This window comes from Pomacea canaliculata, linkage group LG7 (genome assembly GCF_003073045.1).
Source record: "Pomacea canaliculata isolate SZHN2017 linkage group LG7, ASM307304v1, whole genome shotgun sequence".
NCBI lineage: Eukaryota > Metazoa > Mollusca > Gastropoda > Architaenioglossa > Ampullariidae > Pomacea > Pomacea canaliculata.
In genome coordinates this window covers 13,498,530-13,522,907 of record NC_037596.1, presented here as the reverse complement: position 1 = coordinate 13,522,907, position 24,378 = coordinate 13,498,530, and the positions used below count along the sequence as shown (strand labels likewise).

Genomic DNA, 24,378 nt, shown 5'->3' with positions numbered 1-24,378 from the left:
ATGCACAGAATAAAAGCTCATTACATCTGAGGTTATCTAAGGGATTGAGAGAATTTTATAAAGCTTTTGCAGCCTGTTACACCGTTGTTTGAACACAGGTTTGAAGAGGGTCGAGATGACAAATACAAAATAGTTCATATAGTAATAGTTCAGCTTGTTCATGAAATATAGGTGGTTCCTTTCAAAAGTAATACCAGGTTTATAAGTGGACTCTTATATAAACATATGATTCTCTTGGTATATTTATTTGGCACATACAGTTAAAATCCCAATAGTGCATATTGTTCCAAGTGATTGAATTCTTATTTTTATTTTTTACAAATGTGCCCAATCTGAGCAAATAATCGTTTCTGTTCTTAAGAGACAGGCCTTCACTAACATGCCCAGGAATAGATTAAAAACAAAAAAGTCAGTTGTGGCATTGCTTAACACTAAAGACAAGTGGACAGTGTGTGTTCATTATTTGTAGCAGACATATTTGACTCTGCATGGGTATTTGACAGGTATTTGCACAGGTCTCATGAATAGTCACAAGTTTTGGGGATTAGAATCTTTTAAAGAGCTTCATCCAGTCTTTTAGAAAATTTTTTTGCTAAGGTGGGTCCTTGACTGCTTTATCAACCAAACATATCTTTAAAATCTACTGTCCCTACATGAAGTTTTGAACTTAACATAACTTTTTATGCTTTCATTGTATATATTTTATTTTAAAATTATCTTTTTTGTTGATCATTTTCTAACATTTTTTTTTCCTACAGAGGGTACTGGAAAATTTTTATATGTTGATCTTCGAGGTATACTCTCGTGTGCAGTGCAAATAGTGTGCAATATTTCTTTTCTCCTCTCTACAACCCCATTGTGACCCAGATAACTGGCATACCTAGTAGAAGAACACAATAAAATATAACCAGCAGCATTTAATTAAAAAAAATTACAGCTGATTTTAAGACTTTTTATAAAGATATAAGTTCCTGGCTTTTTATCATTCTTATAGAAGTGACGTAAAATGTAAATATGCATTGTAGCTACATGTAATGATTGTTTTTCTTGGTTGGTCAGGCTTCAGCTTTTGTTAACTTCAAATTTAATTTGAAAAAGTTCATAAAATGTTATTCTCATAGATTTTGCTGCTGGACAGAAGGGTATGCTTGTCATTTTTGTGTCACAGAGAGTTTGTGGTTTCAGCCTATCAAAGTTTGATTTCGCATACTATATTTGGTTTTCTTGGTTGCATAAAAAAAATCCCAAGCAAGCTTTGTACCCAGTTTACAGTCTAATCTTTTGTAAAGTGACCTTTCTCCACATGGAATATTTCTGGGAATTTAGAACTCATTGCCTGCTTAAATGGCAGTTCACACATTAATAGTTATGTTTGTTTTCAGGTCTTCATAAAAATTTGTCATGCTGTAAATGTAATAAGGTTCATGGTTCCCATCCAAGTTAATCCCCGTTATCACAATGGTTAGCGCCTACCACCAATACAGTGAAGGTTGGCTGTCCCGGGTTCAGCTCTCGTCTCGGGCACACTGCTCTTTCTTTGTATGTGGCATCTGTTTACAGGGTTGGCTGCCTTGCCATGATATAGCCTTAGTTACTGGCTTGGAGTAAAACACCAATCCCCCTCCAATTATCAGAGACTTCTCAGACTGCTGACAGGGGTTTTGAGCAGATTAGTTGGACACAGCATTTTGCTTTAATCTAATTTGCTTTGGTTGGATAGAACATGTGTTAGCAAAAGAATATATATGACACTGCTGTCAGTAGACACTGCTATGAAAGGTTCTGAGGAAATGTGTGTCATTTTGATTTATTTACAAGTTTAAAATATGTTTGTAATGCATATTTACCTTCATCTAGTAATTGATACCTAACCTGCTTTCAGAAGAAATCAATAGGTCATTGCTGCACATAATTGTTGAAGGGCAGTTTATTAATCAACATAAATTAACATCACATATGCTGCCATTGTAGGATACTAAATTTGCCATATTTTTATCATGGGCTTTTTCAGTCGTAACTGGAATTTTGCTTGACTTAAAATTGCGTGGCTTGGAATACTCTGAAACATAAATCATTCATTTCCAAGATTGCATTTGATTGATTGTTCCTATGTTTCTGAAATGTGAGAATTGACTATTTAGAAGGGAAGTCTCCCAATGCATTGAAAACATCATTTTTTAATTAAAACTGTTATCCATCAGAAACTAAAGCTGTCATTGACATGTTCTTTTTTATATACAAAGTCTATTAAATTTTTATTTATCTTTTCCCAACCATTATCAATCAACATCAGCCATTTGGGCCCACTTATATATACACATCCATAAACAAAGACTGATAAATAGGAGAGATCTAGTTGCAGGACTAAAGAAAGCTGAATGCCAGCACTAAAACAAAGTTCAAAATATATTTCAATTGTGATGACTTTGTAACAGAGTCATGATCTGTGACCTGTTCACATTTTATTTACTAGTGAGTTTTATAATGGGAATTGAAAGAGGCAGATGCTATGGCATTTACTTGGAAGAACAGGGTTGGAAGTCATGGGCTTAAGTTTTTCCTAAAATACCATCTCCCTTATCATGATTGGGCATTAGTTGCTGATTTGGCATAAAATGTCTCCCAAGATGTGCTAGAAAAGAGAAGTGTTTTTGTTTGAGACTCACAGCAGCTGTTTAGACTATGAAGATTTGATAGGTCACAACAAATTATGCTTTATAGCAAAACACATGACTGTACAAGTGTATATAAAAGTGGATATTTGTCAGTACTTGAACCTGCTTGACAATGCAATGCATGCATGCACACTCATGGCTGTTCGCTTTCATGTCCCTTTGTTCTCTTTGATTTGTTGTCAGTCCATTTGTTATTCCTTTCTTTCTATCAGTGTCTTACCCTTAGTTCTTTTCTCAGCATATTTTTATTTTGTTTTTAAGTGAAGAGGTACACCAGAACTAGAAATTCAGCAAGAACAAACTTGTGAAGTACTCATAAGTGTAATTACATGCTCTTCCAGTTTGTAGGTTTTTCCAGTATTATTGGTAGAGTCTTCTTTATTTGTTCTCCCTTCTCTCTCTTTCCCCCCTCCCCACCCCACGTATGTGTTTTTGCGTGTGCACATATGCATACACTTGGTTGTTAGCACGAATGTTTCCATGAAAAGTGTCCATTAAAAACCAGTTACATTAGTTTGATTTGGAGTACATACTATCTAGCCTTCACAATAAGTATCAAGATTGATATATGAGCTGTTAGAGAAGTGGTACTTTTAATAGACAGTCAAGTTCATTAAAATGCTTTCTGCATAACCTTTTAGATGTGAGTGTAGTGCTTTTTTCCAGTGATTCCTACCTTTCCAACAGTACTACAGTATTTGTTGCAATATTTCCAGATGACAATCCTATTGCCTGTTACTGATACAGTTGGTAATAGTGCTTTCTTTCCTCTCCCCACTCCACCTTTAAACTAGAACATTGACACTTTGTTGTGGAGTCGTGAGATTGTGTGTGATTTGTTTACTGACTTTTGATTGTCCTTAAGAATTCCAACCACTAACATCTCCATTAGTTACACTTATTTTTATAGTAGTCATTTTTCAGCTTACTTTGCATTTTTATCTTCTTTTTTTTCCCCTTGCATTAAGATCTACTCCTTGCATGTACACCAAGTAAGCCATGCGAAGAGATTTCTTCATGAGTTGCAGTTACAGTTTACTGAGTTCAAGACTTTACTGTTCAGTTCATTTTGTTACCTTTTAAAAAGTAGGCATTTAAGCAGGTCTTTACTGCTGGTCTTCTTTGTCATTTGGGTGTTGATGCATGTTGTCAGAACTTCATTTTGAACATAAGCAAAGTTTTCTTTATCTGTCTTGATGTCTTTTGATCAGCTTTAAGTAGGTAATCACCTTTACCAGTTTGGTTGTACATGTATTTAAAGATTAATGGGACTAAAGCAGCATTTTGAGAAGCTAGTGTCTCACTCCATTTAAACATTTGCCATCCATTATATGCCTTATTATATGCATTAAGCATTTGCCATCCAGTGTAGATATTTGCTTAATGACTGCCTTATTTTTAGATCCTTTAGAGGTTAAACTATCATCCTCTGCTAAATTGCCCCCATGCAAAATCATGGAGAGACTAGATGTGACTTTACTGAACACTATCCAGACATGAAAGTTGACAAGCCAAACGAGACAGAGGTGTTGGGTGGCAACAAGACTGAGGTAGCAGTGCCTAATATACAATAGCTCTAGGCTTTCAAGACCAAAACACATCTTAGATGGTAGGATGCAATGAAGGTTAAAAAAGAAGGGGGTTTGTTTGCAAAGGTTTCCCATGTCAGTAATAAAGTAAAGGCATTTAAAAATTGAGGCACTTCTGTTTCCTTGAAATGAGTCCCTTTTCCTGAGATTATTTGCCAGTATTTAACATGTTTCTTTTTACTTTTACTTTTAATGCATTTATATTTATATTATTGTTAATTTGCATGTTGTATTAGATATTATCTAAACAGATCACAGGTTCATAAAGGAAAGGAATTATAATGCTAAGCTGCAAAAGACTTAGAAGTCCCTAATACCTGTTTTGTTGGTGACAAAGTTTACCTTTTAAATTCAAGTGGGTATATACACCGATTGCTTTAGTGTTTTTATGCTGCTATTTTGTCATGATTGCTTCTGTAAGCATCAAAAGCTAATGGTGTTAATCAGTTTGCACACAAAACACACGTACATGCTTGCACTAAAAACAAAAACACACACACACACAGAGAAGCAGCTCAGAGACATAAGGTAAACATCAGTGTAGGCAAGGATTTATGTTGAGCTACTTTGGTCAGCATTTTCTCTGCTAATTGTTAAAAATTGAACGGAGTATCAGAGCTTCCTTTTGGAATATTACGCATTTTCCCAATTTTCTTTTAAAGCATGGCAGCAAAACATATTCGTCTCTGAAGAGAGTTTTAAGCTGTATTTTTAATTATCAGCACTATTGCAAGCATTAATATTCCCTAAGATTCCATCACAAAATTGCACTAAATGGCACACCAACAACTAAAATGCCATGAAATTCTTTTTGTGTTTCACTGTTACCACAAAAGTGCTGAAGGTCTGTCGAAGGACATCAGTTTTTTTTCTGAGGAGACTAGTGGTCATGCTGTAAGACTTTAAAACCAACAGAAAGTTTTGAAGGAATATGCTTACTAAGAGGTAACCTACTTCCGAAGATTGCAGTCAGGTTAGAGGGAAGTGTTGTTCAGCTGTAGAGACGCTAAGTGGCCTAGTTAATAGAGACACAGCTGGAAGAGCATAGATGACAGTTTTACTGCTTCAAACAAGAGCTTCATTGCTAATTTTAGTATGACTCCATGACAGTAGCAGAATTATAACAAGAGATCACTGACATTGCCCTCAGTAGGAGAGCAAGTTAATACTTGAATAAGCCCTCCCTTAACCTGTGACCATTACACAGCATTATCAAGAGACAAAAAAAGAACAACTGTTGATTTAAGACCAACTAAGAATGAGCAGTAAAAAAAAAGAATATTTTATGAAATAAGCTTTAAAAGTTCATATGTTTGAGTTTTTGTGGTTTACAATTGAAAAATATTAGTGGATATAGAATGTTTAAAAATAAAATCCCCAGAGTCTCCAACATTTTTTTCAGCTCTAATGGCCCTTCTTGGCTGGATATCTTGGTGAAGGATATAAACCTTGTATTGTCTTTAATCTTAGTTTCTTTAATCTATCAAGTCCTTCTCGTCCACTGGTGATATTTTCCTGTCGAAAGGCTCAAATAGTTTGATCTTTTTTATATCATTTCCCCTCAGTGACCTCTTGCACAGTTCTATTGTTATATACTGGAAAAATAATAAACAATTACAACTCATGATTAATGCAAGGGGCCTGAAAAGGTCGTCTGCTCCAGGGTCCGTGCTGGTTTTCAGTGGCCCTGGATGTAATGTGAGGGTATTCATATTTGAAAAGGGCAACAAAAGAGAGTGCTTAGGGCAAACTGAAAATCTCTTCCCTTTTTTCCCTTGCGCTCACTCTCTCTTATTCCCGAATAAACATTATGTCATTGAGAACATGTGGATATGTGGAGTAGTGTACAGTTGTTTTAACCTACTTTGTATATCATCCTACTTGAAGAAGTTTTAGTTGGGTGTGCAGTGAGTGAACTGATGCCTTTTTTTCAGTGGACTACATGATTTTCTAAATCAGAAGTCATGTGTTTGTAAGGAATAAAACAATTAGCTTCGCTTCATTATATTCATAATTAAAACCTGCTTTGGCATTTTCGTGTTTATTGTGTTTTTTATTATATTTAGAAGATTGACCCTTTACCACTTCTTTTCATGTTATTTCCAAACTGATTCTTTAAGCTGAGCCTAGCTTTTGTTTGTGTTTCCTGATTTTGATTTTTTTCCTTTGATAGATTTAAAAATATAAAAGGGAGATTGTGAGTGAAGTTCTTACAGTGTTCAAGCAGAATAATGGAGTTTTACAGTGCATTGCTGCTCAAGCAGAGGGCTTATTTGAGGAACATTGTAAATTTTCTGGTGATAGATTTGACACTTAAGTAGCAATACCTTAGGCTAAGTGGTATGCAGGTGTTATTTCATTGCAGAGCTTGATGTTTGTCATTCTGTGATCTGTTACCAATAAAAACCCAATAGTTGGTCATAAGTGAAAAGATGACTTTGTTCATGAACCCTGTTTAAATATTTACAAAGATTTGCCTTTTTTTCTATCAGAACATACTACTGTTTACTTAAACCGATGCAAACATAATTGCGCACACACACAGGACAAAAAAATTCATAAAGAATATTGTTGTGATTGAAAAAAAATACAATAGGTCTTCATATCTTGCTTTTGCTGTAGGAGGTTTTGTAGAGTGTAGTCGCTAGTACATGCATGTGTTGGTTTGGTCATAATTTATCAAAGCAGAAAAGAATTATACAGTTTAACTGTAAAACAAACATTATTTTATATTGTTTTGCCTTCTGTAAAGCTTAATTTCTTTCCTACTTAATGTCTGCCTGATGGGACTGAATGGGATTGATAAATGCAATGTGTATTTGTGCATAACATGACAATATACTTGTTTGACTGTGGAAAGAATTGCTGTTATAACAATTATGGTAATGACTTTTTACATTTTCGTGTAAAAGCAAGCTAATTCTAGTAATCTGTTAAGAGGTTAGGAGGGAAAAAAAGATTGGCTTGCTTAGCAGCACTGAGGCTGGGGACATGTTAAATTATACCTTGCATGTACTGGTTCCATAAAGGAAACATATTATATTTTTGTTCCCTCTCTAGATAATGAATTGAGTAACTATTTTCAACATATATGTTGTATTGATAAACCAGATTTTGTTGCTTATAATACCATTTGTGCACAAGAAATTAGTGGCTGATGAATATTTGACCAATCCACCTGACAGAACACCCAATCCACCCCCCACCCAGAAGTGGAGACCCATTCAGCTGTGAATATCAGGAGTCAGTGGGGTGTGTTCTACGAATGGAGGAGGGAGTGATGCATGTGTATCGCACTCAGGCGGACGCTGACAGTGGCACACAGCTAGAGTGGGTGTACCCTGACCTGAAGACCTTCCTCAAGGACCAGAACCTGCTCTACACCTTCATTGCTGATGGACCACTGTGAGTCTCGGCTACTGGGGTTAATTGCACAGTACAGCCACACCTTGTTAACCAAACTTTTCCTTTTGATTTCTTGCTTTGAAATGCATTTTCAAAAAATAATCTTCCCTGCTGGTTTGAGCCACTAATCCTTGCTGTAGTACATGGGTCCCAGAAATTTATGAGAAAATTTGAATTTTGGCACCAAGTTGAATGAGATAATGAGATAAAGTGTTGGTGTAAAATGTAAACAGCATTCTTAATGAAATATGGAATATTCTATGGTGCCAGATGTTCAGAGTGGCATAAAGACCATTTACAAAGGGTAGAAGTAATACAGTGTTGAAAATTGCACACACACATAATTATATATATATATAAGAATTCTATCTTGTAAGACAGTTCTTGTGATCTGATGATGTCGATTGTTTTGAAAATACTTCATTGCCATGCAGGTAGAATTTTCTGTCCTCTCATTCTATTCCTCTTCTCTTCCCTCCGTGACTAATCGTATATGGTGCCAAGTTTTAAGGAAATTGTTTATTTTATATTATAATGATATCATTGGTAGATACTTGTGTTGCAAAGTATCCAAGGGTTGCTTAGGGAAAGCAGGTAAAACAAAATGTCAGGAGCTAGAAATTATAGGAATAATGGAAACAGGGCTGACACTGTATATTCTGTATATTAACATTTCTGGATTGTTGTACCTTTAGATAACAGGATTCTGCTGTATTGATGGTGAAGATAATGTATGCTGAACATCATCAATATTTTCTTTGTAAGGGATTCAAATGTATAATTGATCTCATGCCTCAGAGGCCTTGTTTTTATTTTTAAATCTTCATCTCTGTAGCCAGCATATCACTGGTGTACACAAGATTAAGTGTGGTGTATTAAAATGTTTTATTTTGCTCTTTTTCTTCTGATCTCTCTGTGTATGTTTCTGCTTCTTTCTTTTGCTGGTGTTGTGGGAAAGGTTTCAGGAAGGATTTATAGTTTGATTCACAAACAACACCAAGGTAGAGAGAGCATAGCTCATGCTACAAGATCATGCAACACATCTGTTATTTTAAGTTTCTTTGTACTTATGTTAGCTCATAGCAATAAAGCTTTGTTATGTGCACATATATATTTATGTGTGTGTGCATGGTATTTTACAGGAAATCCTTTAGCTTCCGACGATTAAGCTACCTGTCATCTAAGTTCCAACTGCATGTTCTGCTAAATGAACTGAAGGAGTCTGCAGAGCAAAAGGAGGTGCCTCACAGGGATTTCTATAACATTCGCAAGGTTTGTCCTGCATTACCATTCTCCTGTCTTAAGGCAGTTCTTCAGTTCCCATTTTTCCCTTTTTTTTCTGTTCTCATTATTCTCATATTGGACTCTGTATTCACTTGTGTGTGTGAAAGAACAAGAATTCTTGCTTGACCCAACCTGGAATCATGCTTCGTGCTTCAATACAAAATTTAAAGTTTGAGAAAGTTTTGTAACTATTAAGTTGTAGAAAAAATTCAAAGCAAACCACAAACATGACACAGAAACACAAACAAGTGCAAAGGTATGACAGCATTTCTTTGTCAGAATTCTGGATTGAGGGGTGAGAAGGAATCTGCACAGAGCAGCAAGCAGTAGTTTTCTGTTTTTTGTAGTAGTTTAGATGGTGCTATCCAGTAATAATGTAAAAAAGAAGTTTTTTGCATGTGTCTAAATATGCAGGAGAAGACATCTATCTCATTAAAAGCAAATTTACATAGAAAAAGCTGCCCAAAGTGGAAATTCCTTAGCAAAGGTTTACCTGCCCTCTCAACCTTTAACAGAGAAAATATGAATATTTAATTATAGAACTTACTATTTCTTTGCTGTATAGTGAGTATGAAAAGGTAGGCAATAATGTTGGATGTAGTATGATTTGTTTATGTCATCATGAAAATGGACATCAAAGGCTGGACAAAAAAATAGTTCATGAGACAGACAACATTAAAAAACTGTCATCTATTACCTTTCACAGACATCTGTGATCTATCAAAACAACAACAACATTAAATTACAACATAAGATTAATTAATAAGTGGGATGTCATAAGCTTTATCATGGCAATTTTAGCAACACTGAACAGTACTCCTAGATTAATGCCTATGAGCTTTTTTATAAAAGTGATTGCAAAGTTATGAAGGTAAACAACTCAGGTGCTTTGTCTCTTGTGTAAAATCATTGATGCTTGTTTTGTAATGAAGGTTGACACTCACGTGCATGCTTCCTCCTGTATGAATCAAAAACATCTCCTGCGCTTCATCAAGAAAACAATGAAAAACTGCAAAGATGACATTGTCTGTCGTGACAATGATGGCAAGGAGATGACACTTGGTGAGGTTAGTGGATACTTTCAAAGTTACAAGTGTTACTAGAAGCTCTTGAAAGTGAGAGAAAAAGAAAATCTAGGATCATTATAACATTGTACTTAATTAAACTTGTGTATGTCAAAAGCGATGTAATTTTTTTTCCTTTGAATGCCACAGTTTTTGTTATTGATTAGTATCTGTTTTAATTTGTTTACTAAAATTTGATCTTTTCCATTTGAAAAGTCTTTTATATACAATTGCTTTCATTTCATCCTTCACGGCAGTCATTGCCTCCATATTGTTATTCAGCCATCCTCAGAAAAGACTTTGACAGTGGCAGGAATGCTGCTAGATGATGGGTGTCATGAGAAGGTAGTAGCTACAGGCAATTGTCATCCTACGATTAAACATAACTTCTTGAGAACAGAGCTAGGATTTTGTCCGCAGACTTAGGAGAGTCGTTGACAGTTGCTAACCTTTCTTTTTGTTGTGTCCCTTTATTCACTCCAGGTTTTCTCCCAACAGGTCTTTGACAGTATTAATCTGACTACTTATGACCTCAACGTGGACATGCTGGACGTCCACGCAGTGAGTAACAAGATGATACACTGTTGTCACCATGCTCCCAATACCTGACCCCTCCAAGGTGGTGAATTACTGGTTCACCTTATTTATTATTTATAGTGAAGAGAACCTTGATGTTTTTCCTGATTATTTATTCAAGAACTGTTCTTTATAAATATTTCGCAGTCAGGGCAGGTTCTAGAGGTTGGTTGGTTGAATTTTATGCCATGCTTGCAACTAAGGCTGTATGATGGTGAGCAGGTTGAAGAGAGAGGCCAGTCTGGTAAATGATTTTGAAAGACACAAGAATGTGTGAGTGGAGAAAGGCTGTACCATTTCCTACTTTTTAAAAATTTTGATTGCATGAAAGCAGTACCTTGTTTATCATGTAGCAAACCTGTACACATTTGATTGATAATTCTGAGTAATATCTAGTTACATCACTTTATTTTGAAATGATATAAAATTATTACAAAGGTACCAACAAGTCTGAGACATTACTGAATTCAGATAAACAGTTAATATGCTTTGTCTACTTATTCTTGGTGATTTCGGTATGCTGGTGGTATTTTTTGCCCGTGTTTGTTTTTTATTTTTGATTTGGTGTTTTAGTAGGTTTTCTGTTTTGTTTTGGCTGCATGTTTTGAATCACTGTCTAGAGTGGCATGGAAAACTTTTGTTCATTGTTAAAGATTTCATTGATGGTAACAATATTTTTTTATCTAGACGAATGCTCTGCATTTTCCATTTATTTTAAAAAAGGTTACTTGAATCTTTCCTCCTTTGATGCCAGCTTACAGATTTTAGTGAATATTTAAATTTATAGCTTTAAGAGAGTTAAAAAATGCCAGTACAGGGTTGTTTTTTTTTTGAGTTGATCTTTGTTGTGTACTAGGAAATAATTATTACCAGCATTATTATTGCAGGAAAAATGAGATGGGATTTGTGTTCAGCTGCAACTGAATAAAAGAAATTGCTATTTAGAAAATAGTGTGAAGGAGGTACCAATAACACATTTTCAGGGATTTTGTCCTTGTAGTCTTGTCTGTCAGACTTAAAAATTACAATTTTGCAGAATTTTTACAGAGTTACCAATTTCCTACTTTTTGTGCATTGATATATATGAGAGAGGAAAAGTTTTAGAAATCCAAAAAAATTGTAAGATGAGGGAGGACCTTCAAGTTTAAGTGAACATAGTGTTAATAATCTATTTATTGTAAGTACATTGGAAATAAGTGGGAAGTTATGTGCTTAGTCAAAGTGGGTATACGGGACTGATCAGGTCCTGTTTAGTCTCTCAGGGGATTTAAATGTCCTCCATTAATGTCGCAACATTCTTGGAACTTGGTTTCAACACTAATACAGTAACACAATAATTGAGGTTGTCCTCAATTATTGTGTTATGATTGTTAAGACTGACTGATAGCAAAGTTAAGCATGGTTGATCCAGGAAAAGTAGATTCTGCATCTTGGCATCTTGATGTGTTACATGTTGAATCAAGTCCATATGTGAGGTCAGCAAAATCAAAATAGGTCCATAGTTTCACAGACTGAATCATCAGCTAATCAGTAAAGTCAAAGAACCTTGGCAGTTTTGGAAGTGTCTGCAGTCCAGTTGAAAGTATCATATTTGTTTACCTCTTGAAGTAAGTCTAGTTTGTATTTTACACATTATGGATCATACATTTATTATACTTACATGCATGTAGAAAAGAGCATTGCATTTCTTTTACAGGACAGGAACACCTTCCACAGATTTGACAAGTTCAATGCAAAGTACAATCCTATTGGAGAGAGCCGCCTTAGAGAGATTTTCATCAAGACTGATAACTACATTGATGGAAAGTACTTTGCCCATGTCCTTAAGGTATGTTTCTTATGAACATGTGCATCCTTCATTTCATTAGTACTGGATGGGGACAGTTTTTAGTGATGTGCAGTTAACTCATTCTTTTTCATATATATATAGATGGCCTACATGACATGTACATACGTGTGTGGCAGACTTTTTTCCACCGAAGTAAAATGGACCTGAAAAAATAAATAATTATACTAGCTGAACTATAGACCGTAAAGAAAGTGACTTCAACGAGAAATTAAAAAACTTTCCATCAACACCCTTCTTTTTGCATACAAGTGTCAATGGCTGGCATCTCAAAGATTAAGCACCAAACCTTCAGAGCCTGATACCTATTATGTGCAGTATTGTAGTTGGCTTTTACTGTGAGCAATTTTCATTCATTTCCACTTGGTGTGTGACCTGCTACTGCCTGCAAGAATAGATTATTTGAAGGTGATAAAGTCTGCATAAGCCTGTGTAAAAGACTCAAATCCCATTGGACATATCTCGCTTCTTTTGGTTTTACAAAACTTCACTTTTGAGATAGACAGAAGTAGCAAAGGTTGATTGCTTGTTTCTTACATTTGTTATTTGTTGTTTTGTCAGTCTATCTTTTTGTTATCTTTTTTCAAAAAATATATTTGTTTGAAAATAGTTTTATGCAGGGTAATTAAATTAATATTTTTTTGGTGTCTGGAATGAGTTAATAATGTATGCCAATGCCCAATATTCTTAGAGAAGAGCAAATATAAACACCACATCAATAAGAAGACATGAAAAGAAAGAAGACAATAAAAAAGAAAACTAAAAAAGATCAATTTCTTTGTCTTATAATATGTTGTTTTGTCCAAATCATGCATAAAGCTAATTATATTTTCTGCTGCTTGTTGTGAAGGAGGTCTTTTCAGATTTGGAGGAGAGTAAGTACCAAAATGCTGAATTTCGTCTGTCAATCTACGGCAAATCAAGAGATGAGTGGGATAAACTGGCTAAGTGGGCCATCAAGCACAAGGTCTACTCTGATAATGTGCGTTGGATGATCCAGATGCCACGCCTTTAGTGAGTTGCATGTTTCATTTATCCTTTGTTACCTTTAAAGACGTGTAATGGATATAGTAGGTTCTTTTTTTCTCTTCTTTATACTTATGCTTCCATGTTTATAACTAGGATATATAGTTTTCTCTTGTCCAAGAGTGCTAATAAACATTTACCATGAATACCATTAATGACTTTAAGCTATAATTTTTTTCCTTTCTTTCAATTCCATTTTAAGAGTAGTATTTCTTTCCCTTGCAGTTTTTTCCTGTTATATTTAATTGTGGTTTCTTGAAATACCCGCTTTTGATTACAAACATATTAGCATGCCAAATATATACTTATTGGAATATTTGCCTTTATTTCAGTGATGTGTTCAAAACAAACAAGCTGGTGAATAGCTTCCAAGACATATTGCTTAACATTTTTGAGCCTTTGTTTGAAGTCACCAATGATCCAAAAAGTCATCCAGAACTTCATGCCTTCCTGCAGCATGTGAGTGATGGTATTTTCTTGAACATTACTGGTTTCAATGCAATTTGTGTGACAGACACCATCTTGTTATCTCCCCTCCATTAAGAGGCACTAGTGAATGGCACACATTACCGACCTCTTACCCCCTAAAAATTATTATTATTAAGATTTTATTCTGTCATTGACTAGTGCCAGATTTCAGGATCCTTTAAAAAGAAATCATAGGTTAGTAAGGAGTGGGCAAAGATAAAGTAGATCTGGATGCTATACTGCAGCTGAGAGCAGTTCAAAAAGATATAACTAGAATGATCAGACGACACTGCAGAGGAAGAGTTAAATGCTATTGGATGTAATGCCAAGAGCTTATTTATGTAGAGAAAAGAACTGATTAACTATTTTGACTGCAAAAGTAATTTTTGTAAGTTCACTCTGAATGTTTTTTTAAGTTACTGTCTGTCTGTTCTCTTGTTTCTTAGGTCACTGGGTTTGATTCTGTGGATGATGAATCTAAGCCAGAAACCATTGTTTTTGACTCAGAATTAGCCCTTCCAGGAGACTGGACATCAGAGGAAAACCCACCATACAACTATTATCTGTACTACACCTATGCTAATATGGTTGTCCTCAACACCTTCCGAAAGTAAGTTTCAGATAGAATAAAGACTGTTGGTTTAGGTGATAAGAATGTCAGTACAAAACACATGACTGATTGGAGGAGAACTCTCCCTCATCTGCATAAGATTAACTATATTTTATCTGTTAGAAGTGGATAAGAAGATCCAAACTGTCAATTGGCTTGCTTTCATTAACATTAGTGAGTTCAAGCATGATCAAAATTATGCAGTCAGTCTGTGTAATCATTATAATTATCTTGGTGTCAGGGAGCGAGATATGTCTACATTTGTCTTGAGACCTCACTGTGGAGAAGCAGGGCCTGCTACTCATCTTGTTGCAGGCTTCATGCTGGCAGAAAGCATTGCACATGGTCTTGTGTTGCGAAAGGTAGGATAGAGTGTAACAGCATCTTGTTGTGGATTCTGAGTTCTCTTCTAAACCATGTTCAAACATCATGTATTTTTATAAAAATAAAAAAATTGATATTGGGAGTTAAATGTGTGTGAGCATCTAATGATTGAATAAATAAGAACAGAACGGTGCATTGAGTGATCCCGGTATCAAGAATATGCCTGTCTTCAGAAACAGTGACATAATATCTTTACAAATTTATTAAAATTTAGGTTTTTAATATAACTGCTATTCAAGTTTATTAAGAGCTATGAACAAACGCTACAATATCTTCAAGAAAATTCCTTGACAGTTGTATCTATTTAAAGATAATTGTGTGTTTTTTATGATTGATTGTCAATTCGTTTGAGGTAATTTGTGTACGGTGCATTACGTTACCTTCACTCAGGGAAAAGCGCTCAAAAATTTGTTATCATTACAGCAACAAAACAATTAATAATCTGTAGGAAATACAAGCAAATCATGTCATTTTAGATCCATTGATGTTACATGTGTGATTGGTGTGTTACTTGAAAAAGTATGCTGGCCTCTTTATTAACTGGGTAGGTCATCTGTGTGTGTGAAAATTTTCTTTGTTTGACATATTTACATATGTGTATGTACAAATTTCGTCTGACTTATGTTTTGTGTTTGTATAAACTTTCTTTGTCTGACTTGTGTTTACAGGTGCCAGTACTGCAGTACCTGTACTACCTCGCTCAGATTGGCATTGCTATGTCTCCTCTCAGCAATAATTCCCTCTTCCTCAACTACCATCGAAACCCGCTATTGGAGTACTTCAACCGCGGTCTCAATGTCTCACTTTCTACTGATGATCCTTTGCAGTTCCATTTTACAAAGGTAGACTTGTAACTGTTATTTGTGAACTCCTGCCATTCAACTATTATTGTTTACCCCTCAGTTCCTTATCTTCATGTGTGCACTTAATTTATGTTCGCCATGGTTTCATTATTTTGCTACTTTATTTTATTTCTAATGGTTATTTTATCTGTAGTCTTACAAGCATGAGTATGCACTATACAAATCATGCATTTATTATTATTAGTCTTTCATGTTCAGCACATTGAGCTCTCTTCCATATAAAAAATGCACTCTAAAAATCCTTTTATTATTATTTTGAAAAACTTGATTTAAATTTACAAATGAATCAGATGTACAGTGTATGAAGATAGATTTAAAGGGTTTCATGTTATTCTTAATCACTACAGTTTTACACTTGTTCATATTTAGTTAATGTTTGCCTCACCCCCTCTCCACGTCAGCTCTGTATGTGCCTGTATGCAAGTGCCTAACTTCCTTCACATGTTTCTGCATACTTGTATGCAATGTGCAAATGTTAATTGTTTGATTGATATGTAATTTAATATAGAATGTGCTCTCTGGTTTCAGCTTTTTTTCGCTGCTAGTATTTTAAAATGATAAAAATTACTTTGCACAGGAACCATTGATGGAGGAATACAGCATTGCAGCTCAAGTGTGGAAATTGTCTACCTGTGACATGTGTGAGATTGCTCACAGAAGTGTGCTGCAAAGCGGATTTCCTCATGAGGTATGTGCAGGGGTTCATGTTGAGTTATTTTTTAGTTGTTAGTTTTATTGACCTTCATGGTCATGGGAAAACATGAGACAAAGCAGCTGGCAGGGCTGTCCATGGTGTTCTATCATCTGCTGGGTTCAGCAAGCTTGATTAGCTAGATTGGGGCCGCTGTTGGTGTTTTCAGACCAGTTTCTGTAACCCCGGTCTCTCTTTTTCTGTCTTCTTCTACCATGTCTTAGCAAAGCTGTTGTGCTATGTTTTATATGGCTGAACATGGCATGTACACATCAAATTCCTGCTAAGTGTATCTACTAATCCATTTTTTTGTTTGTTTGATCTCCCAGGTCAAACAGCACTGGCTGGGTCCCAACTACACCAAAGAAGGGGTGGCGGGAAATGACATGGGTCGCACAAATGTGCCAGACATTCGTATTGCCTACCGCTATGAAACACTGGTGGATGAGATGCGCACCATCTGCAGAGGGTCCAAGTCATTTGATAGGAACTGCAAGGATGTTAAATTTACTGCAAGTTAAGTGTCGCGACTCGTTGGATGTACTGTGTGATAATGGTTGCTGCTGGAACGGCATATGCTTCTAGGCATCACTGCTAAGCTGGCTTCAGCTGACAGACTGCAAAATGTAAAATGTCACTCCTGTTATGGAATGCAAAAAAGTAAGCTGTGCCAATTGAAGAGCCAGCAGCAGTTAGTAAGCCAGTTACCAAAAAAAAAGCAAACGCTTATTAGGAAAACAGCAGCAGTTTTTAAGGTCTGTTTCTAGCACTGTCAAGCCACTTGTTAATCCATCAGATTTACTGTTATTATTATCATGTTGATGACCATTCTGTCCATATGCTGTTTCTTTCAAATGGTTCTCGAGTGCTTTCATCCTTTCAGCAACTAGATCTGGTGAGATCAAAATTGTGCTGTGCCACATTTTAAACTGCTTTTCTCTAAACCTGCAGTAGGCCTCTTTGCCCATTATTTGATCATCATTTTAGAGTCTTATTGCTTTTTGTTTTGTGTTTCCTTATGAATTTATAACTTGCCTTTTGTGCTCATTCTGATAGTGTGTTTTGAAGTTTGCATAGTCTGTAGACATGAACTTAACAATTTTGAGCCAATTATATATTAACATATACAGGGTTTCCCCTTTCTCCTTTATCCATCCAACCACACCCATGTGGGTTTTTCCAACAGTTTTTGTAAGTGACTTCATGTTAAAATCCATTCATTACTATTCTTGAGAGATAATTTTTAGCTGTGAAATGCAACTGTTAAGCTTGGCTTTATCTCTAACTCATTTTAAATTATGCTGTTAGCGCTTTTTTTTTTTTTTGAAGACCTAATTTGCTGTGATCCAAACTACACCAAATGAAAGGAGTCCCTTTCAGATGGAAAATCCTTTCCATATCAAAAATATAAAAAAGAAGATATGCTTGGTTTTTTGTGTGTTCTCATGCATGGATATGTGCATATTTTCACACACTGTCCTGCACATTCAGTGCATGGACAAAGATCTCTTCCTTGTGTGTTTTGTATATTACTTACAGAGTGTTTCTACTGCTACAACAGGTTTGTTCTGTTTGTTCTGAGGTGTGTGGGTTTACATGAACATTGTACTGACATATATACATGTACATACATGTACATTATTTTCAGGCCATATGAAATGAATAGGAAAAACAATGAGAGGTACAATCTCACTCATCCTTCTTCAAAAAAAGATTTTTGATAACAATCATTTTTTAATATTAATACTTTACCTTTGGTGCTGGAAATCTTTGCAACCAAATGCTAGTTTTTGCACAACACGGTACCCCCATGATTCTTTTTTAGAAATCAAAACTAATGCAGGAATTAGAGCCACAGGTTTTAAAGCAATACAAGTTCACCCTTCTCCACCTCTCTCTCTCACACGCACACACATATGCATAAAATCACCATTTTTGTTTTCAATTTTGAGATCCGCCATGAGAGATTTTTGTTGGGTGGCGTAATTTTTACGTTGACCACTACTGCATTACAGAACATTTAGAAATGAATATTTTGCAAAATATCCTAACAGTTCTGTGGTAGGAGTTGCAGCTCCTTGTTGTTTACCTATCTTCAGTCAATATTATGTTATTGGGAAATTTTTGATCTACTGTTAACTGCTAACAATCTAAAATAAGGGTGGGAAAGTTCTAAGTATAACTTATTTGCTTGGGGATTTTGTTTTGTTGTTTTCTTTTTAATATTGCATGTTGTTAACAGTATTCTTTTATTATTTAAACTGTAGAAAGACTAGTAAAATGTCCATTGTTGTGTGTTTTGTTAAAATTCTTTTAATTATGTGTTCAGCTTTTGTTGATAATTATTTGACAGATGTTGGTAATGAGGAAAGACGATAGCATTTTGATGTTCTGGCAATAGTTTGAGGTATGCTTAAAGCATTTTGACATGAAGTGATATCTGTTCACCATTGTTATATGCATTTATGTATATTGATTTCGTTCCTTTGAAGGGTACTGTTTCAAATTTACAACTTCATTCTTAAGCTTTATAATCTTAAGTGTATGAAAAGAAACCTTGACTTAATTTATTTTGGAAAACACATTTAAGGTGACCAAAGGAGTTTATAAAATCTGCAAGTAGAGATTCCTGTTGTATACTAGCTATACAATATCCATGTCAGAACAAGGCCACACAGATGCTGTTATTGATGACACTGCAAACATACAAAAGTATTGGTACACATAGAATACTTGTTTAGTTATTGCTAAACTTGACAGTCATGTATTATTACACAACCAGTAGTTTGCCATGACATTGTGATGAGTATTGAGATATTGAAGTAGGCCACAAAAGTCACAGCTAAAGATAAAAGTTTTCTTTAAGTTTTTTTAATTTAATTTATATTATAAAAGTGACTACACGTTTAGATTTTTTTAAAAAGATTTTGTGGACCAATTGCCAGACATACCATTTCTGTAGAGATCTGTAAACTAATGAATGTTGCAGAAGTAACTTTTATATTCATACATCTGGTAGAAGAAAGTAGCAAACTTTCATAATCATCAAATGATCTGATCAAGTCAGTTATTTACTGACAAAGCTCACTGAATTTGTTCAAATTAGCGTACATGCCTTAATGTGGCTTGTGTGTGTATTCTTATTTTTAAAGATTTTATATTTGTATTATAGTCTGAACTATTAAAGTGTATTTTCTTGATTTCATGTTAGAAAAAAAAGCAAATGTTAAGCCAGAGTTTACTAAATATTTACCTGCAAAATAAGAATTTCACATTTCTTTTGTTATTTTCAACTAAATATATTCTCTAGTTATATATGTTGTTCATCTCAAGGAAGATGATTTCCAAAGCTTTTAAGTATTTGTTTCCCTAGACCTCAAGATGTAGAGAAGCACCAGGTATCTACTATTGAATTATGAACTCTGACAGTAAGTGGAGTCAGGGGAGATAGACCAGGATTTGTGGTGATGAAGGCTTTCTTTACAACCATCTCCATTTGCAATAAAATATAATTATATGACTAACAAGCGTAAGTATGTGCTACACAAATCATGCATTTATTATTATTTTTTTTAAACTGAAAACTAAGACAAGATTGGTAAATAAATCACTTTGGTGATGATTTCAAAATTGCAAGATGATCGCTAAGGAGCAGAACCGTCCCTTAAACGGCATATGTACTTTTGTTTCTTTTTGTTTTCATCCATTAAAGCATGAATTGTACATAAACTAGACTGTTGGCAATCTGCTGAGACCAACAGTTAATCTCTCATAAAGTGATAAGCTGTTACTTGGCAAGTGATTTGATACCCAGCATGATGAATGACAGCAAATGGAGGATGTACGACACTGAAATTCTTAATGGCAACAATATACTTAGCAAAAGTTTGTTGCTGAGTTACTTCGTGGCTTATATCTCTGTATCAAAAGTTGTCAACCACCACTCATCTCAGCTGAGAGCCAATGATCAACAAACAATTCTAAAGACCATAAAGTTTGAGTTTTGTAGTTTATCTGCCTGTTTGGTGTCCAGCTGATTTAAAAAAAAACCCAGAAGCTTATTCAGTAAGGATAAGGATTTGTAAATCACAGCATACAGAAAAGCTAGTGCCCTGCGATTGAAGCTAATATTTTTCATTTTAAAAAATTCCTGACAGTAGATTTTCTTTAAAATATTTGCTTATGAATGTTGGAAGAGTTTTGTATTTTTCTTTAAGCCTGAGGAGTTGACAGGATAAGCACCATCATCTTGCTTCATGCAATGCCCGCTTCACATAAAACTGCTTATAATATGTATCTGTTAATTGCAAACACTTTCAGCTGCAGGGAATTTAGGAGTAGATCTGATATCTATCAATATTTGGAGACTTAGTTATTTTTGCTTTGAATTTGAAGAAAGATACATGATAAGCTCTCTGGTTTGTGCACTGGGAAGTGTTTTTATTCGTAGTTTAATGACAATGTGATATTATTTAGATAGATATGTTTTGTGTATCTTACTAGGCCTCTTAGATCCAAGAACGTGATCTGTAATGTGTGTACACATGGATATTTTATATGTATGCATGTGAATTAATGCCATATCTTAATGATTATAAGATGAAAATATTAATCATTGGTTCACTACTTCTCCTATATATGCAAGACATTGCATTTTGCATTTAAGGTTTACATTTAACTATCACAAAGAAGACTAGCAAGTAGTATACTTTGGGTGATTAAATTATAAATACTCACGAAATACAAGGTGAGGATTAAAAATGTCTTTTTTGAAATATTCAGGGTTCTTGAATCATCCAGGGTTCCTATTTGACCACCTCTTACATTTTTTTCAGTGCATTTCACCAGCTACATTATGTTGATAGCTTCCATGCAGTTTACTCATACCTGTAGACTTACATGCTGACAAATGTAAATGCTGCTTACACTATAACTTTATAAATGAAATCCCAGGAGTAGAAGCTACGATACTGTGATGTCATTGTTGATTTATATATGAATGCTCATTTATAATAATTGTGTATGACATGTATGGACCATAACATGCTGATTATAGTCTTGTTATAATTTGATTCTGAATGCAGATGTGCAAATTTATTGGTATAATTAAGAAAGTGGTGATCATTATTGAATGAAATTCAGCAGTAGTGATATTTTTAGGAAGTTCTTCTAGCCATTGTTTTTAGGCTATAGACTGATAGTCTACATTTTTGTTCTGTACTTTACTTTCTCAGTTAAATGATATTACCTACTCACCTGTTTAAAAGAAGCTAAGCATGACTTTTAGAGATCACATGCATTTATAGTGGCAGATGTAGTGGACCTCTAATTTTCTTTTACATCTACCTCTTCTGTAGGCAGTCTGGTGATGCAACAGCTAGCGTCTGTCATCAATATAGAGAGGATTGGCTGTTGTGGGTTCAGATCAGATATGCCATTCTTTCTCAGCTTGAGCATCTTTAAATGGCTGGCTGCTTTGCCTTGAAATAGCTTTTTCTGATCCACTTACTAGAAAATCCAAACATGAATGTATACCTGTGGGAACACATACAGAACACACACATTTATTCACTCTCAGCCACCCACAGTGTACATGCACACAGTTTTTGACACTAAACAACAGTGTGTTTTTTTTTTTGTTTTGACAAAGCTTACAGCACAGATTTCTTAGGCTTTCGCTCTGTCTTTACCTACAGATGAATTTACTTACGATTAAATGCACATATTTTTTCCTTCGAAAGGCATTACATTTTATATAGAGAAAGTTTTGTCTCATCACTCGGCTAAAGTTTCTGCACACATGTTTACTATCTTTGCTGATCGAATATGTATTATTATTATTGTTATTATTGGTATCTCTTTCACAGGGAGTGAATGATAGTCTGAAGTATAGCCATTATTTATCCTTTTAAGTTTGGGTTGGTTTTGTACTTAAAGTTAAATATATGCTTAATTAAACTCTTTTGTGTTATTTTGTGTATGCTCAGTGTATGTGTGTGTCCATTTTTAACATGCTTCCATAGTGTGTAAATATCATTGACAGTTTCATTTATGTGTTGGTCATGCTATGATTTTTTTGGTGGCAGAGGGGCAAGGGTTAAATGAAGCAAAATATACCTCCACCCATTTGCCACTATTATTTAAAACAGTTGTTCCTTAAAGGACTAAGCCACTAACCTGTTGCTTTAGAAGTATGTTGAGATCAACAGTAGAAGGTTTGTATAAGCGCATAAAATCTTGAGAACACTGAACTACTTAGTCCCATGCGATCAAAAAAGGCAGAATATATTTTGTTTGCGCCTAGGGTACTATTATTATAATTATTCATTCCTTCATCTAGCGCTGGTCGTGGGTGAGGGTGAAGCTGGAAAGATGCAGCGACCACCAAGGTCTTTTTGAGCAGCGGCACAAGAAGTCTTGGCGTTTTATGGTCAGTTCAAGGACCATATACAGAAGTGTATACACGGTCAGTTCGTTTATTTGTCAGCCAATTCTTCCCCCGACCACCTCAGCCTCGACCTTTCCTGATGTACCCTAAAGGACGGACTTTAGAGTGTTGTGCATGTCGCCTATGAGTGTCGTCAGAAGGTGCAACGGTTAGCGCCTGTCACCAATACAATGAAGATTGGCTATCCTGGGTTCAGATCTCGTCTCGGACTCGCTGTTATTTCTCTGCATGTTGTATCTGTTTACTGGCTGTTTTTGCTGTAACATAGTGTTGCTGGCTCGGCGTTCTCCCTTTTACCCACGTCGTCAGAAGTCAGAAGGATGTCTTGGCCAACAAGAGAGGCGACCGTGCTCCGTACATACTCGTCGGTTTTGTGTTCCCGGTGGGGAAGATTAAGAGCAGTTTCCTCGGGCATGTACAGGAGGATAGAACATTCAAGTACCGTGTAGAATTTGTATCCACGGATGTTAGTGTAGTTTTGTGGGAATAATAGGAGGTGCAATAAATAGTAACCAGACGCTTTTTGCTGGCATAGCAGTTGGATATCTTGGAGTACAGAGCTTCTTTGTCCTTGCACTTGATAAAGGTGAGGTTGTTGACCTATAGTTTGCTATGCTGGTATTTTTTTTTTCTCCTCCCCTCTTCAGCCTGACACAGCCTCCCTCTGACAGCACATCATGTTAAATAAATAATTCTTTTTTGTATCGCACCTTTTCCCGCCACTGAAATCGGGTTCCAAGCGCTTAGCAAAACACCTACACATGTAACCCGAATAATATATATAATACCTGGAAAACCACTGACGGTCAGCATTGCAAAGAAGTGTCACCTCCAGAGAGAAGAACATTAGAGCCGAGATCCGAACTCACGACACTCGATTCTCATTGTCGTGTGACCTCAGCGCTGTAACCCTATCATATAACAGTACATGAAATGTTTCAATTCTAAATGGAGACTAGGTTAAAATGTGTGTACACACTGTACTTTCATAGTCATACTTACGGCCAGAGTGTGGATTCAGCAATTCTTAAAGATAAATGATAAAGACGACTGATATTTTACTTCTGGGGAGACTTTTACGACGAGAACTCGATCCATGACAATGGAATTTATTTCAAGACATGTAAGCAAGAAGGGTGGACGAAGAAAGACCACGGAAGAGAGAGAAAAGAAAACGAATTAAGCCTAATATCAAGGGTTGTCCATGGGACATATTTTTCTATCCCATCCCGTCCCATGGCAATTTATGCCTGTCCCATCCCGTCCCATCCCACGGGACGTTTCCCATGGGATTCCCATGTATTAACAATGGACAACACTGAAAACCACTTTTCGGCTTTTGTTCTATAATTCCTGCTACTTCACATACAATAGATGATTCAGAGGAGATTTAATCCTTGATGAATGAAATAACAGTAAATTTATTTGCAATATCAAGTATCGACTCAT

General features: G+C 35.4%; 1 protein-coding gene across 10 annotated transcripts in view; it reads left to right on the top strand.

Moving 5' to 3' along the window:
• The window catches only part of LOC112567781 (AMP deaminase 2-like), a 37,202-nt gene extending 14,763 nt beyond the window's left edge, over positions 1–22,439 (top strand). For 7 of the 10 annotated variants that reach the window (XM_025244608.1, XM_025244606.1, XM_025244611.1 and 4 more), the window contains 13 exons: positions 3,644–3,667; positions 7,450–7,669; positions 8,812–8,941; positions 9,886–10,020; positions 10,501–10,578; positions 12,290–12,421; positions 13,290–13,453; positions 13,798–13,924; positions 14,380–14,543; positions 14,785–14,905; positions 15,596–15,769; positions 16,368–16,478; positions 16,811–22,439. In XM_025244608.1, coding sequence (XP_025100393.1) covers positions 3,644–3,667; positions 7,450–7,669; positions 8,812–8,941; positions 9,886–10,020; positions 10,501–10,578; positions 12,290–12,421; positions 13,290–13,453; positions 13,798–13,924; positions 14,380–14,543; positions 14,785–14,905; positions 15,596–15,769; positions 16,368–16,478; positions 16,811–17,002 — 1,772 coding nt within the window. In that variant the 3' untranslated portion in view covers positions 17,003–22,439. Of the gene's footprint in view, positions 1–106; positions 110–3,643; positions 3,668–7,449; positions 7,670–8,811; positions 8,942–9,885; positions 10,021–10,500; positions 10,579–12,289; positions 12,422–13,289; positions 13,454–13,797; positions 13,925–14,379; positions 14,544–14,784; positions 14,906–15,595; positions 15,770–16,367; positions 16,479–16,810 lie in introns of all 10 variants that reach the window. The other 3 variants (XM_025244603.1, XM_025244605.1, XM_025244604.1) reach the window with 3 other exon arrangements.
• Positions 22,440–24,378: the final 1,939 nt, after the last annotated feature.